This window comes from Lepidochelys olivacea (genome assembly GCF_965140295.1).
Source record: "Lepidochelys olivacea isolate rLepOli2 genome assembly, chromosome: 21".
Classification (NCBI taxonomy): domain Eukaryota; kingdom Metazoa; phylum Chordata; order Testudines; family Cheloniidae; genus Lepidochelys; species Lepidochelys olivacea.
In genome coordinates, this window is record NC_140431.1 from 10503890 (window position 1) to 10518977 (window position 15088).

General features: G+C 39.6%; 1 protein-coding gene across 1 annotated transcript in view; it reads right to left on the reverse strand.

The window, feature by feature from the left end:
- Nucleotides 1-476: 476 nt before the first annotated feature.
- Nucleotides 477-15088, reverse strand: part of NUDT3 (nudix hydrolase 3) — a 32565-nt gene continuing 17953 nt past the window's right edge. The window contains exons 2-5 of the mRNA XM_084611376.1: nt 13005-13115; nt 6618-6662; nt 5920-6004; nt 477-4976 (exon numbers count right to left, since the gene is read on the reverse strand). Of these exons, the coding sequence (XP_084467502.1) occupies nt 4798-4976; nt 5920-6004; nt 6618-6662; nt 13005-13115 (420 nt within the window). The 3' untranslated portion in view covers nt 477-4797. The remainder of the gene's footprint in view (nt 4977-5919; nt 6005-6617; nt 6663-13004; nt 13116-15088) is intronic.

Here is a 15088-nt window from a genome sequence, read left to right on the forward strand (position 1 = left end):
AGGTCTGAAAACAGAGTACTACCCAGCCAGTGGAAAGCTGGTCTATAGCTCACCACTAGTTTTTCCACATGACTGAAGAACAGCGTGGCTTGGGGACATTTGTGTGTGACAGATGGCCAAAACCAAGCGAGCAGGGAGAGCGTGCCTGCATTTTTCTTTTTAAAATCAGTTACCCGCCAGTAAAACATTTAGGGTTTTTACCATCAGCAGTAACTCCGTAGTCATTGCCACCCATGATTTCCTTGAATTTTGACCAGTGTGGGAGTGCTAACTTCCCATGTGCTTCAGTGGTTGATTTTCAGAAGGCTTTTAAAACAGGCTAAGTGGCAGATGTGGGAAACCATTTATGCTTTTACCCTGGTTTAAAAAAAACAAAACAAACCAAAACCCAGAACACAGAGGTAACTGTTTTCTCCAGGGATCACATTTTAAATCTGCCCTGTGTCAGGCTTGAAATAACCAGAACGCTACTGAGATGACATATCGCAGTGGCACTCACCACTGTGGTTGGCAAATTTATTTCAGAAGTTAAAAAGGCCAAGGTCAATACATTTTTGGGAATGGAGATGGGAGGGGGGGAGACAAGATGAGAGATTGCTAGCCATAGTGGCATATAGATTAATAGGGAAAAAATAAAATTACGGCTAAGAGTGTAAGAAACTTAGATATACAGAGAGTATGTGGGGAGAGTAATGAGAGACTGCTCTGGATGTAAAACAAAAAAAGTGCGGGGGGGGGAGAAATCAAGCTAATCGCTTTATACAAGGATGATGCAGTTTTGTTTACTGCTAAGATGGACTTTTCTCTTTTTAAAAAGCCCGAATAGGAGTTAATTAACTCAAGGTTAAAGCCAAAAAAGATTTACAATAACTAGTTCCAAAGACTCCAAGGTACTGTATTTATTTTACTCACACAGACTTTCTAAATGGTGATACTAAAGCACAAAAATGCCACAGAAATCACTGTTCCACTGTACCAAAACAGGGGTTGAGAAATAATTCCAAGAGCCTGAAACATACATCCTCCTTCTAAGAGAAGGGCTATTCTCTATTCAAGCCTCTTCTACACTGTTGCTAACACTACTTCAGCTCTGCCAGGGTTAGTTACATTTGGCACCATAAATGCAGAGGACTCTCTGGCTGCCAGGTCAATTAAAACTGCTCTGAGCAAGGTTAAGTGACATGGAGCCAGCTTTTCAAAAGATTTTTAGGTGCCTAAAGATGGAGATAGGCTCCCAGGGGGAAATCTGGCCCACATGCTTAAAATGCAGGTGGGCAGCCTGCAGCCCATCTAGACTATGGCTCCCAACTTGGCTAACTTTGGTGGAGCTGCACCAGCATGTGTGACGGTGGGAAATGTTTGCCAAGTTTCCCTAATGTAGACAAGCCCTATGTCTCCATGCCCATGCATCACCATCGCCCTCCAACCCTGAGCCCTGCTGTAGGATGCAAAAGGAAAACCATTATTTCAAGATCACAATATCCAGCAACTTCTCCTCCCTCCTCCCCTGTAAGGACTCTTGCCTCCCAGCACCTCAGTGAGTATCTCCTCCTTATATATGCATGGAATAATGGTGCAGCTGGCAAAATATTGGGAAAAATGATCAGGTGAGTGAATTTACTCTACTACCCAGGTCTGCACTGAATTCCAGGCCTCTGATTTAGAATCCTGGGTTCAGGGGTGCTGAAGGAAACCTAATACTTACACACAATAATGAACCCCTGGTGTCTATGAGAGGTGGAAAATTCTGACCCAAAGCAAACACACTGAAACCTTCATAGTTGTGGCTGGAGCTTTGTAGCTACAGACTTCCCAGACTGCTACAACCTCAAAAGATTTCTAAAACCAAATCTAGAAATTTCTCCCCTATTCTGGTTTGAGGGCACCCAAGATCATATTGGCTAATATCCAATGCCAATCAAGAAGGAACTACACTGCAGGACATGTCTGCACCAGGCGGTTAAGCCAGCATCTGCCCTGGTTAAGTGAAGGTCTGAGACACATCCTCGCTCTAGATTTAGCGTGAGTCAATACAGAACACTGTTTTGTGGGGTAACAATTTTCACCCTTGCTAGCATGTTCAGAAACACCGGTCTTAGCAATGCCAGAAGTCCTAATCTAGTTCGGAAGCCATTTTGTGCACTGGGTCAGTCAGACTTGCTCTGGAGTGGTTTAACTGACATCATGCTGACAACAGCTGCCAGAGCCCACATCTTAAAATCCTAATATGTTTGCATATGAAAGGTAGCTCAATTGTGAGTCCCAAATCAATTTAGTGCCATTTTGGATAAGATTACTTACATGGATATACCACATGGCTATACGATTGTTAGAGAAGAACCTCAGATATTGGGGAGATGTGAACTCTATGTGGTAAGGGAGAAAGATTTATGTAAGTCAGGAACAAGGCTTGTTTTAAGTACACAGCTTTTGAATAAAGACTGCTTCCACCCCAGGAGCTCAATCTTCTATTTCCAGTTAATAAGGCATAACACCAGCCACTCAACATAATTGCATTAACAGCATCAATTCATGCCACATTAAAATACTTTCTTGGCACAATTTATTTTTCTGACCCAAACAAAGAAGCCACTAGCAAGTCATTAACAATATTCTACCCTAAAGTGTCAGTTTAACAGCCCTATAAAAACATTTTTAGATTTAAGGAAACAAAAATGTGCATGCTATTGATATTAAAACTGCAGTTACTCTTTCAGGAGTACCAGCTGCTTTCCTGCAAAGCATTTGTAATGTATTAATCTATACAGTGAAGGACAAAAACTCAACTGAAGGCAGTAGATGGCTGTGTTGTTAGGCCTGCTAACGGCTCGGAAAGAGCGGATTCTTCTACTTTCTTGTCCATTTCTGGATATATTTTTCAAGCCCTTTTTAGAGTTATCTTCAGGCTGATCAACAAAGACTAAGAAGGGACTGTACATTTGTTTCTAAGTTGAAGTGAACAGAACTGGTGTAATTTAGGCTGAATTCCAGATGCTCAGTTTCAAACTACTTCTTGAATAATGCCTCTCGGGATTTCCTTGTGTGCCTTTTCATGTTCGTGATCACTGGCACTGCTTTTGGCCTTGTTGTCCCATACTGATTAAAGTAGGGAGAACAAGGAAAGGAACAGAATGGGATCTCAAACTGAACAGCCTCTTGCCAAAGTAGTGAAAATACCAATTCCCATTACCCCAGCTCCATGGATACTTCTATCAGAATTTTATAAGTGCTTAATGGGAAGAAAGAATGCTCTTGAAAAGTATGAGTATTTATTAGAATAATTTCTGTTAAATATAAGGAAGAGTACTGCAGATTTAATTTCACATCTTGGCTATGCTCTGACAAAGGAGAAGTTACCAAATGCAGCAACTAGCTCCTGTCCCAAGCCAGGGATTAACTAATGCCCCTCCCAAACCTTTCCCTACCCTCCCACCCTCCAGCCCCAACCCTTTCCATTTTATTTCCCAACTAGACAACACTGTTGGCAAATCAAGACAGCATAAAACTTACATCAGTAAAAAACAAACAAACAAAAGGAACCATGAAGTGTGCCAATGCATCAGGGCAACTATCCTATTAAATGATGTACTTCTCCACACTAGCATTTCTGCTTGGGAGCCAGCTGTACCTTTGTCACAGAGGATGAGAAGTTTTAACATTCTGAGTATGCTCTGTGGTGCAATTATAAGTGCTGCAACGCCACATACAAGAGAGATTCAACACCTGAATTTTTTCCCCCCCAAGACTTCTTTTCAGGGTCACCCCGCACGGGTTTGTGCAATGACACTCAATAAGTACAATCGGATGCTTTAGCACAAATTACAATAGCCAGTTGAGCACAGTGTAAGGCATGTGGACAAGAAGAGACATCAGCAAGATGGGAAAAAATTCCAAAACAGCAGGGCAGCATTGGCGCTTGAAGCTCCAGTTGGTTAGATTTTAACCCCACTTTGAATCCCTGATTCCTACCATTGAGGCCAAAATTCAGTTTCTATCATAAAGTTTCTGAGGCTGTTTGCTTTTGGCTGGGCAGTAAAGACCAATTCCTTGTATTTCATTCTAATATAAAACCAAAAATGTTGGCTGAATCTGTAGGAGAAGGAACTGAGCACCAGGGATGTCTGAAGGTGATCAAAACTTCACTCTGACCTTAAAATGTCACTGCCCTAAATTTTGGGGGTTTATGGAGGAGAAAACTGGCCCAGCCACTAGCATGGTCACAAAAAGTTTCATATTAAAAAAAACAAGGCAAACTGATTAATTATGAAACCCTCTTTTCACAAGTAGCCCAGGTTTTAAAAAATTCCCGCAAAATTAAAAAGTTAGATTCCTCCATCTAAAAAAATAGTTTATACATATGCGCTGAAAGTGACCATCACAGGTCTGAACAGCACCTTACAGTACAGACTAAGACTTAAAGAATTGATCTCACATTTGCAGTCCAATTAAAAAAAAAGAAAAATGTCTGGCTATGGCTGGGATGACACATATGGGAACACTTCAGAACACAAGGCAGAGGCGAAACGAGCAGCGTCGCTCTCCAGGCCAGGGTAGCGGTGTAAAGGGAAAGGGGCACTTCATGCACAAAATGTATTTTACAAAATACATATCCAAAAAAGCAAAACACCCCACCTTGCACTAAACTGCAACACTCTTAACACTTGCTTTGCCACAGGCTGCTGCCCATGCCTTGTTCAACAGAGGAGGCATGTGAAAGGGGGTGGGAGAGGGAGGAGGAGAGAAATCCACATTTCAGTCTATTTTCCAAAAATCTCTCTTTTATAGGGACGTCTTCAGTCATCTGATGTCAGAGACAGAGCTCTCATTAGAGTCAGTGTATGAAGTGGTCATGACAGGAGTGCCGTTGTTTGCCAAACAGCCTTGTCTCAAGGTATCAAAGTATGAGGCCTGCACTGGTTTGTGGGACTGCAGAACTTCTTTAGCATCTTCTATCTTAAACCATTCCCTTTTCCTTCCTGTGGGTAGAGGAATAAATTAGTAAATGCAATAAGAGAACTAAAGATAGACATTTATCCCTTCTGTGAAGTTTTTACTGTTGACTAGCATTCTGTCCATGTCAATTGTGATTAAAGTGGAACAATGAAGCGGGCTTGCAGCCCAATGCCAATTCAAAAATCCCAAGAGACTTCTCTGATTAGTCTTTTGATCTCAAAGTGACTGAACTGTCCCCCTAGCCAAGTGTAACACAGATGCCTCCAACATTCCACAAAAAATGTATCATTAGGGTAGTAAATCCACCATCCAATTGATGGTGGTTTTGGATTCTGAGATTGTTTTTTTCAAATGTTATTTCCATGATTTCTGAGTGGGATTGAAAAATATAGAAACACCACCGATATTAAGGGAATTCATAACAAATTTTGAACTCTATCATCTAACAAATTTTCTCTTTTTAAATGATATGCTCCTGACAAGGAGGAAATGATGGCATTCTCTGGAACCTGGCTTAGCTTGAGGAAGTGCTTTTTCCCCCAAGGCATCTCAATCTTCTTGTACAGCATTTGTCTCTTTGTATTGAGACCTCTCCTGAGGAGAGCCTGCAAGATGAGTCCAATTATACATGGGCTTTTAAGAGTGTTGACAAACATCCTGCAGGAATTATACTGACAAACTCATTTCATTTGGGGATCTAATAAGGATTTAAATGCACAGCTTTTAGGAGTGAGTGGTCAAACAAAAGTGCAAGACTTAGATAAAACAAGAGTCTCTATATAAATCCACTGAGACGACTCAAAGGACCAGGGAAGGAAGAAGGAATCAACAACATGATCACATTTTTGCTTTCAAAAGAATTCAACTATCCTAACAATCACTTACAGTAAAGGGTGGGGAGTTAGCATGCTTCTGTATGAGAGGGAGGACATACACCAGTAATGCTAACAAGCATGAAGGTCTTACCAATATTGACAGAGTCCTCCCAGTCTTCCAACACTTCTGTGACGATAAGTACATAAACATATGTTCTGTGTTTCCTGTCCCGATTCTGAAAGGCAAAATGGACAGGATTATGGCAGAGCAGTCAGGACGATAACACCTAAATAAAATCCTAAACGTTTTTTTGGGGGGGGGGCGGGGGGGGGGGAAACACGACCTTAAAGCAGCCTCGAGAAGGTGGGATAGTGCAAGCCTTCCTTTAAGTAGTGAACTTATTTAGTCTACAGAACTACAATCAGTGGTCTCCCTTTTCAAGATCAAGGAAGCTGTTCAGAAAGGGTTAGTGTATAAAATCAAGGGAATACAATAAGTAGCATTAGAATGAAGTAGCATACGATCGTCCACACTCAATAAATAGGCCCAACACTATTCCATGAAGTCTTGCTCTTCACTGCTGGTGAATGGCGTTATTTAATAAGTGATCTGATTTTCATTGCTGCTGATCACCAGCCATTCCAACTGAAGTGGAAACTAAGCACTCAGCATCTCCAGAAAAACCAAAAACCAAAAAACCAGGCTGCACAAAAAGATGCTTTTTCTCCAAATCTGGTTGTCTAGTTTGGCCAACACCCATACTGCTGCAAGCTTAAATAGAAGCTTCACTAAAATGACATTTCTGCAGCAAGACTTTACAACCTGAACAGATATTTCAATAAACTTACCTCAAAAATTCCTACTAATCTTCCTAACGTCCCTTTCACTCCAGCCTAGAGAAAGTACAAACAGAAGAATGCGGTTTAATGTTTTTAACTACAGCTCAGCTCGTTTCTTTATTTCCAGTGTGACAGCAAGATTTGTAAAAACAGGAAGCAAATGTTGCAAGCAGTCAATTCACATGAAAACAGCATAATCACCAGAGGGATGATATAACTGTAGCACGAGCCCCAAAAGCCTGGGATCCATCTTCAAGAGAAAAATCAATCAAAACCCGCATATCGAGATACCCTCAATGTTCCAACAGCTCTTATATGGGGAACTGAACAGAATGACATGCTCAGCACAGTTTAAGCCCAGATAAAACTTGCTTAAAACAAAGGGGAAAAGGCTGAAGATCAGCTGGCTTGGGTTTCAAAGCTGAAAATAAGTTTGTGTGTCAGATGCAAAAAACAGTCTACAGCAACATCACCTATTCTACAGAAAGCTTTTATTTCCTTGCATCTGAGCTGAAGAAAACGTGGGTTGGGATTGCAGTTGTTTTACTTTGATCTACTTGGGTTCAAAGGCTGAGTCCACACTAGAAAACTTTAGGGTGAGGAACCTCAGGTAAAATCAATTGAATACTATCTACAATACAGCTTCCATCAAATATACTGGTGGTAAATTACAAGATATGAAGTTTGCTATTTTAGACAAGGGCCAAATACATCTTTAAGGGCTTGTTAGGCAAAATGTCTCTTTTACCCTTTCCTTTACACACATTGTTGGGAATGTAAGTCTGTGGACTTAATTCTCTGCTATCTTATAACTACCATAGAAGTGTGGATAATCAAATTTATAGATTAAAAATATCAGACATGTATTTAAATTGGATTTTTTATTTAAATTAAGTAAAATTTTAAATACATGTATTTAAATTAAATTTAAAATATCAACCTATTATATGGCCTAACCTTACAATATCAAAATAATTTTAATTAAATTAGCACAAACACTTTAAAAAAATCACAATTAATCACAAGATTAAAATAATAGTTGCAATTAATCACAGTTTTATTCATATGGTTAAACAATAGAATACCCATTTAAATTATAAATATTTTGGATGTTTTTCTACATTTTCAAATATATAAAAGTACTGTAGTGCAATCCCTAGCATGAAAGTGAAATTTACAAATGTCGAATTATTATTTTTGTTTTGTTTCTGAGTGCAGCTATGTACAAAAAACTTTAGAGCCCACAAGTCAAAGCATGAAGGGGCACATGAATGTTTATGTGCCAGATGTACTAAATACCTTGTAACCCCAGCTTTCAAGTACACAGGATTAGTTAGGATAGTTTAAAATTTAGGGCTCTCCATTACTGTTTCTAACCATCCTACCCTACCCTTCATTAGCAATTAATTTTGCTAACAATGAAGGTTACAGCAGATGAAAAGTACATTTTAAGTTACCATTGATGTTTGCCACCTGCAGGTTCAAATCAGTTCTTATAAACACATGGGGAACTTACAACTTCAGTTCAACAGCCTGGAAATCTTCGTAGTGACACCCAATATTTAAAGTCTGAGTGCTTGTATTTCTGTATCTTGGCGAATAAGGCATTTACATACCACAATGTTGACTGTGATAAGTTAATTATAATTCAAGATTAACTGTACTACAATGGAACTGGAAACACGTGAAATTCAAATGCATCTGTGCAGACAGCAGATTTTCTCATTCTTCATATGCTCTATCCTTACATGTAAAACTGGTGTTGGAATTCACAGCAAATATTTAATTAGCTGATGCAAATTAAAGATAAACAGCCTCTCACAAACTGATGAATTCAAATTGCGAGAGAAAAAAGTGAAAATGGCCGCACAACATTATTATATTTAAATGTAGAACTGTGTAGAAACCAGAGTTTCTTTTCAGAAATGTGAAATTTCCTACAGGAAAGGTTTTCATTCTGGATCTGAACAAAATGTCAGAAATGCATTTTCCTATGGAACGGAAACAATTGCAAAAGTTCATTTCAGGAGACCTGAAATGGAATTTTCCCAACATTTCCAGCCAGTTCCCTTGCACCCTAAGGTGCCCGCCCATCAGGTTGGCAGCCCAGAGAGCTGGGTAGCCATCCACCAGGGAAGACTCACAAACAGGTGGGCAGCCCAGGGAACTAGGGGGGGGAGATAGCCAGCTGAGGTCCTGGAATCCTGGGGAACCTGTCAGGTGGGCTGCCAAAGTTCCTGCAGGCCCAGGGAGCCATGAATCCGTAGCAGCCCATGAGGTGGGCTGCAAAGGAGCCAGCTGGGTCTACCTGCTCAGCCAATCCCTATATGTAGGAGGTGGATGCAGCTGTCCAAGAATGTCTGGGGATCAATTCTCATCAGAAAGGAGCTCCTACTAGTGCCCCCATAACACAACAATCCAATTATTGCCCCTCAAAAACTTCTGAAATCAAGCGATGGGGTGAATTCATTTAAGGCTTACACAATAGTCCTGAGTTCCAGGCAACTGATACTCTGATAAGCCATCACCATGGACCACAGCCTCTGCCAAATTAGCATTCCAAACTGGGCACCTCAGCTTCCCAAGTCCAGTAACAGATTATGCCCATCATATGACAGGCCCCCAGGCTAGCATTTTAGCACACACAAAGTAGTTCTGTGATCATAAAACTGAGATTTAATATTTTCTGTAATTCTGTGTAAGTATTATACATTGCACAATTATAACTGACATATTGGAATCTGATTTGAAGACTATCAAAACAAATACAGCTAAGTAGCATTTAATGATTACATTCACTAGATTAAGAAGTTATAATCAGCTGCTGTAGTGATCATATAGTCCTATACCAGTTTAACTACACGCAATAGATCACTCTTCTGAAGTTCATTTAGAAAGGAGTCTTCATCATGTCAGCATTTGATAGATTGAGGGCAGAGGTGGAATCTGAAATCAGTAGAAATACAATTGCGTGCTGCAGTGGTCAGCTGTTCCTGTAACCCTGCTCCTTTGAATGCATCTGATGAAGTGAGCTGTAGCCCACGAAAGCTTATGCTCAAATAAATTGGTTAGTCTCTAAGGTCCCCCAAGTACTCCTTTTCTTCCTGCTCCTTTTGGCACTTTTGATGTTTGTTGAGCAGCACTCAAGCAGGCAGGTACTTCACTCAAAGCAACTCAACCCTGTTAGGCTGCCACAGTTTGAATTACAGTCTCATTCAGCAGCAATACATGTGAGCAAGCTGAACACCAGCTGAGCAAGAGGGGATTATCTCAGCCAGCCCAAACCAGTTTCTTCACTGAAAATGGAGCCCATGCCAAGGCTTCCTTTCAACCACTGAGCTGTCATGGAAAGAGAGCAGCTTCTCCGAGGCTCTCAGCTGCCAGAGAAAGGGACGGCCAATGCAGATTTATTTTAGGATTTGAAAGGTGAAGCCACGGATCTGCTCAATGAACCTTTGACTTCAATATCAAATAGCTTAATTATTAATAGTGATTTCTTCATAAAGCAGGGCTGTGTCCCCAAGTAGAACATTTTTCACTAGCCTTGTTAAACTCCACCATTTGTCTTTTGCCAGCATCGTATTTTGCTATAGTCTTGATTATTAGTAGCTCAAGTTCAGTGTGCCATGTTACAGCTTGGGAACAAGAAAACTGAGTAGTTTCTCCTCAATTTCAAAGATATGAGCAGATGAAAAATGCTACCATCATAGAAAAAAACAAAAACACACCCCAACAAAAATAGACCTCAAATGAACTAGTGGGCTTTGGGAAGAGAGGTTCTTTTTAAAACATAACCATTTTATTCTTTCCATGGTATGCAAGCAAATAATTGCTCTGAAAGACGCCTGGGTGCTGCCAAGGATTTTCACAAGCACAATTAACCCCACCTGCATTTGAAACTGAATGCCATGGGCCTAGTTATACAATGGAGGTGAACAAAGTACAAAGTTCAATACCCTGCCCCACAATCCTCCTCACTACACAACTGGGGGAGGAAGATAATCTCAGCTCTAACCTTATCTGACTTTCAGCACAAAGCATAATATGAGGGGAAGCAGGTGTGGACATTTTTGAAAAAACCCTCAATCATTCTTCAAATACTTGCAATATTTTAGTTGATTTTTAAGTACTTCAGAGGTACATGAACCTGCTTCTTTTACAGGAATAAAATAGGGTGCCAATTGTGCCGTTAGTGAATTTTTAAAAAATGGCAGTTACTTCCTAATACAGATTTTTATGGAAGAGTTAAATAGGAAAGACATTTTGATATTAGGAGGCTTAGAGTTTATACAGCGGGTGGTATACATAAGGATTTTAAATTCTGATATGTAGATTTTGAGGACATCTGAATAGATACACAGAACACAGGAACTTCTGTATTAGACCAGACCAGGGGACCACTTAGTCCAGCATCTTGTCTGACAGCAGCCATTTCCAGATGCTTCAGAGGACAATGCAAGAAATTCCATAGTTGATAGATATGAAATAAACTGCCTATGGGGGAAGTTTCCTCCAACTCTCATCAGTTAGCTGTTGACTTATGCTCTGTAGCATGATGGTTTATAATCCTTACAAAAAGAAAAGGAGTACTTGTGGCACCTTAGAGACTAACCAATTTATCTGAGCATAAGCTACAGCTCACTTCATTGAAAGCTCATGCTCAAATAAATTGGTTAGTCTCTAAGGTGCCACAAGTACTCCTTTTCTTTTTGTGAATACAGACTAACATGGCTGCTACTCTGAAACCAATCCTTACAAAAACATTTTAAGTGTTATTTTATACAACTGTGGACCCCCTTGCTATCTATATGAACATCTAATCCTTCCCAAATCCCTGAACAGCTCTTGGCTTCAGTTAATCTGTGGAACTCACTGTTAGAAATCATGCGTGTTATGTAAAATAATATTCTTTTATAAGTTTTCAATGTGTTGCCTTTTAATTTAATTGAATGTACCTCATTCTTCTCACTGAAGAAGAGTCTACAGGAGTGCTCAATTTACTTTCTCTATGTAATTCTGTATACCTGTCACCTCTCCTTCTAGAACAGTCCCATATGAGGAGAGAGCTAAATGACAAGAAGTCTTTCCATGCCTCTAATTATTTTCATGGCCAGTCTCTGGATATCCACGCAGGATTTAAAAACCAAAACCAAAACCTGTTTATTGGACCAAAACACTATTTTAATTTATTCCCCAATAAATGGGCCTCAATGATTTGAAAGGTACCATTAAAATCTTCTATACTAACTCATGGACCATTCTGTAAGGACAGGTCTTTTCTGAAGCTGTTTTTTTAAGAAACTGCATTTTATTAACTACGCAATGTAAACTTCAACCTAACACAATACAGCTTCATTTTAACTTCTTTCAACTGAAGGTCTCAGACAAAAGGCAGTGCTTCTCTTGAACAAGAGAGCCTTTTTTAAACAACTGTGCTACCTTTCTTCTCATTTCTTATTTTCTTCCACTGTCTGTAACTTTGGCATCATGCATGACCCTGTCCCTTTCTTCTCCTCCTCCCACAACTATCTTGTCTTCAAACCTATTGTTTCTGCAAACATCATCTTCACACCACACCTTTGTTTCCTCCCACCTAACACAACCTTGTTTCCTTATTTTAAAAAAACAGGATACCTGCATTATATTTGGGGTGTGTGTACAGGAGAAGCACCAGCAACTATTTGAAAAGATATTTTAAATTCTAGTAACAGTAGTCAGGAACTGTATCAATCTATTAGATACAAAACAAACAGGACACAAAAGACTACTGAAAGTTAAGGCTGGACCGGGAATAGAAAAGATTGCCTCTTCACAGCAAGAAATGAGATGGGACAGTCAAACTTAAATCATTGTATAGCTTTTGGGGGACCTATGAGACATACCATGCCCATATTATGAAAGAGAATTTATGTATTTTTCACACTTAGATGAAGGAAAAAGATTAAACATATATTTGTAAGTTTCTTAAATAGATACCAAGACCCCGAATCAGTCTTAATTCTATTTGTGATGAGAATATTCTGTCTTGCGCCCAACATATCCTGTAGCGTTCAATTTAGAAATAATACACTTTAGAATTGTAATCAGTCCTCTATCACATATGAGCTTTGCACCTGGCTTTAAATGATTTTTACCGTTAAGGATATGAAGATAGAAAAGTACAGTAACAGACACTGTCACTAACAACGCAAGCACTATTAGTACCTGTAAATAAATTGCAGGGATACTGAAAAATGAACCAACCGGCTGAAAATATTTATCAACATGCAGATTAGTTTGGCAGCAGGGGAAGGGAAGGAAAGGAAAGGAAAAACAAGAATGGAAAAGAAGAAGAAAACAGAATCAACTACCGACCAGAGAGTGATTCCAGGTGTTCTGTTCTTGTTGGGTACATACCTCTTCACAGACTTCCCGCACAGCAGCCACGCTGGGCTCCTCCTCAGGCTCCATGCCACCTCCTGGGACAATCCATCTATCTGGATGGCGACTACTGCTCACCAAGAGCACCTGCCAATGAAAAGGGTTATATTTCAATGCAAAACAGAGTGCAACTGATATGCATACTCTCATGGTAGTATGCTTTAGTGGGACTTGGCTTAAAAAATGCAAGTTCTCATATATGACCCCCTAAGACTGGTCATATTGGGGTTCTGAAAAATATTCTGCTTCTTCCTTTTGAGGCCCAGCCTTCCCTAACCCCATCCTATTGAGACAGTTGCACATACTCTATTTTGTAAGCTACTCCAAGTTCTCCAAACTACTCCAACCACTACTACCCTGGAACAGGGATACTCAATCTTGAAAAGACAAAATAAATGGAGGCTGAGCACCTCAAAATTAAGGTTAGCAATTTGACATGGCATCACAAAGCTGCATCATTGCAAGTCAATGTCATCACATACTGTTTAAACTTCAAGACACGTCACAATACAGTATCAGACAGTCAAGACGCTTTACCACTACTTTGCTCCTGTCCATACCTACATTAAAAAAAAAAGTCCCATTTCATGTAAAGTTGGTTGGCCACAGAATTAAGGTAACTTGCCCTTATAAACTGCTAATTTTGATAGTTTAATGGAAAGATTTTCAAGCTGGGCGCCCAACTTCCCTTTTGCCTTTGAAAAGTTTCCCCCTGAATGTACATTCTATGCAGTACTCCACTAAGAGAATAAACACGTTAGGCAAATAATTGCACACCTTTTATTTAAAATTACATGTGTATCCCAACTCTTATACCCCTTTCTGGCTGCTGAAAAGAAGAGATGTTTCTCATCCATCACTCTTCTTCTGACCCTTGGGACTGATGGGAAGGGATCCTAGCTAATCCTGTCCATTCTCTCCCTGCTGCCTTGTGTATCAGGCACCATAGGAAGGGGTCCTGTGATCAGCACTCAGTTTCCTCTGCCTCAGATAAGGTAGAATATAAAAAAAATCACCAATTAGATCTGTGAAAAGCAATATCTGAAATATGAGTTTCATCAGCATAGAAAGAGTAAACAAACAAAAACCATGTTCCTATTTCAACAGAGTTGAGTTTGTGAACTAACAAAATAGGTTTGAACATATCTGAGTAGGAGCAATTCAAGTTTTCCCCTTAATATGCATTTTTGGGGTGGTTCTTTGGAGCACCTTTTACTCTCATGTTCTGCTATGAAACATAATGTGGTTTTATTGGTTTGCTTATCCTCTCCCATAAACAAATGCTAACTGTTAATCCCAGCTGGCTGAAAGTTCCCCCAAGGAATACCTGGACATTGTGTTTACTCAATCTGGCTGTGATTCATCCACAAGGAGAAAGACAAGCAAAAACAAAACCTGTGATGTTTTCCCAAGTTTCTAAGTGATATTTATTCACTCATTCTACTCAGAGCCATCATGTTACATCTCTCTATTTCACTGGCACAATTGCCAAAGTAGCCCTGAACTAATGCAACCATTCCACAATCTTTCCGACACACCAGTCCAATTAGGTTACAGGCCAACTGTAACAGTTTCACTCAAACATTTCAGAGCTAAGCTACAGAAAAGACTAAGCCTATGCCTTACTGTGTAAATGCTGATTTATAAATATATAGCAAGAATTGAAAGATTAGAGCAAATTAGTATGAGAAATTCTACATGCATATGACTGTACATATGGCATTCAAAAATCACATTTATGTGGAAAGCAAACTTAAGACTTACAGCATTCCCTCCACTTTTTACTTTTGACAGTTTATATAGTCTTGTCTAAGAACTGATCCATTTACAAAATAATGTTCTTTTTCTGTTAGCTAGAAAGCTTACTCACAAGTTACACTATTACACAAAAAGCTATGTTAAAAGAACATTAAGGTTGCAAAATCAAGCACTCAAAAGTTCAGAAATGCCAGAATTAAAGTTGCCTGTGAGATCTTAATTCAGCCCTCTTGTGTGTTTGCACTGTTAAACAATCTTTAAATATGTGATCATATACCATTTTTTCCACAGGACACTTGCCT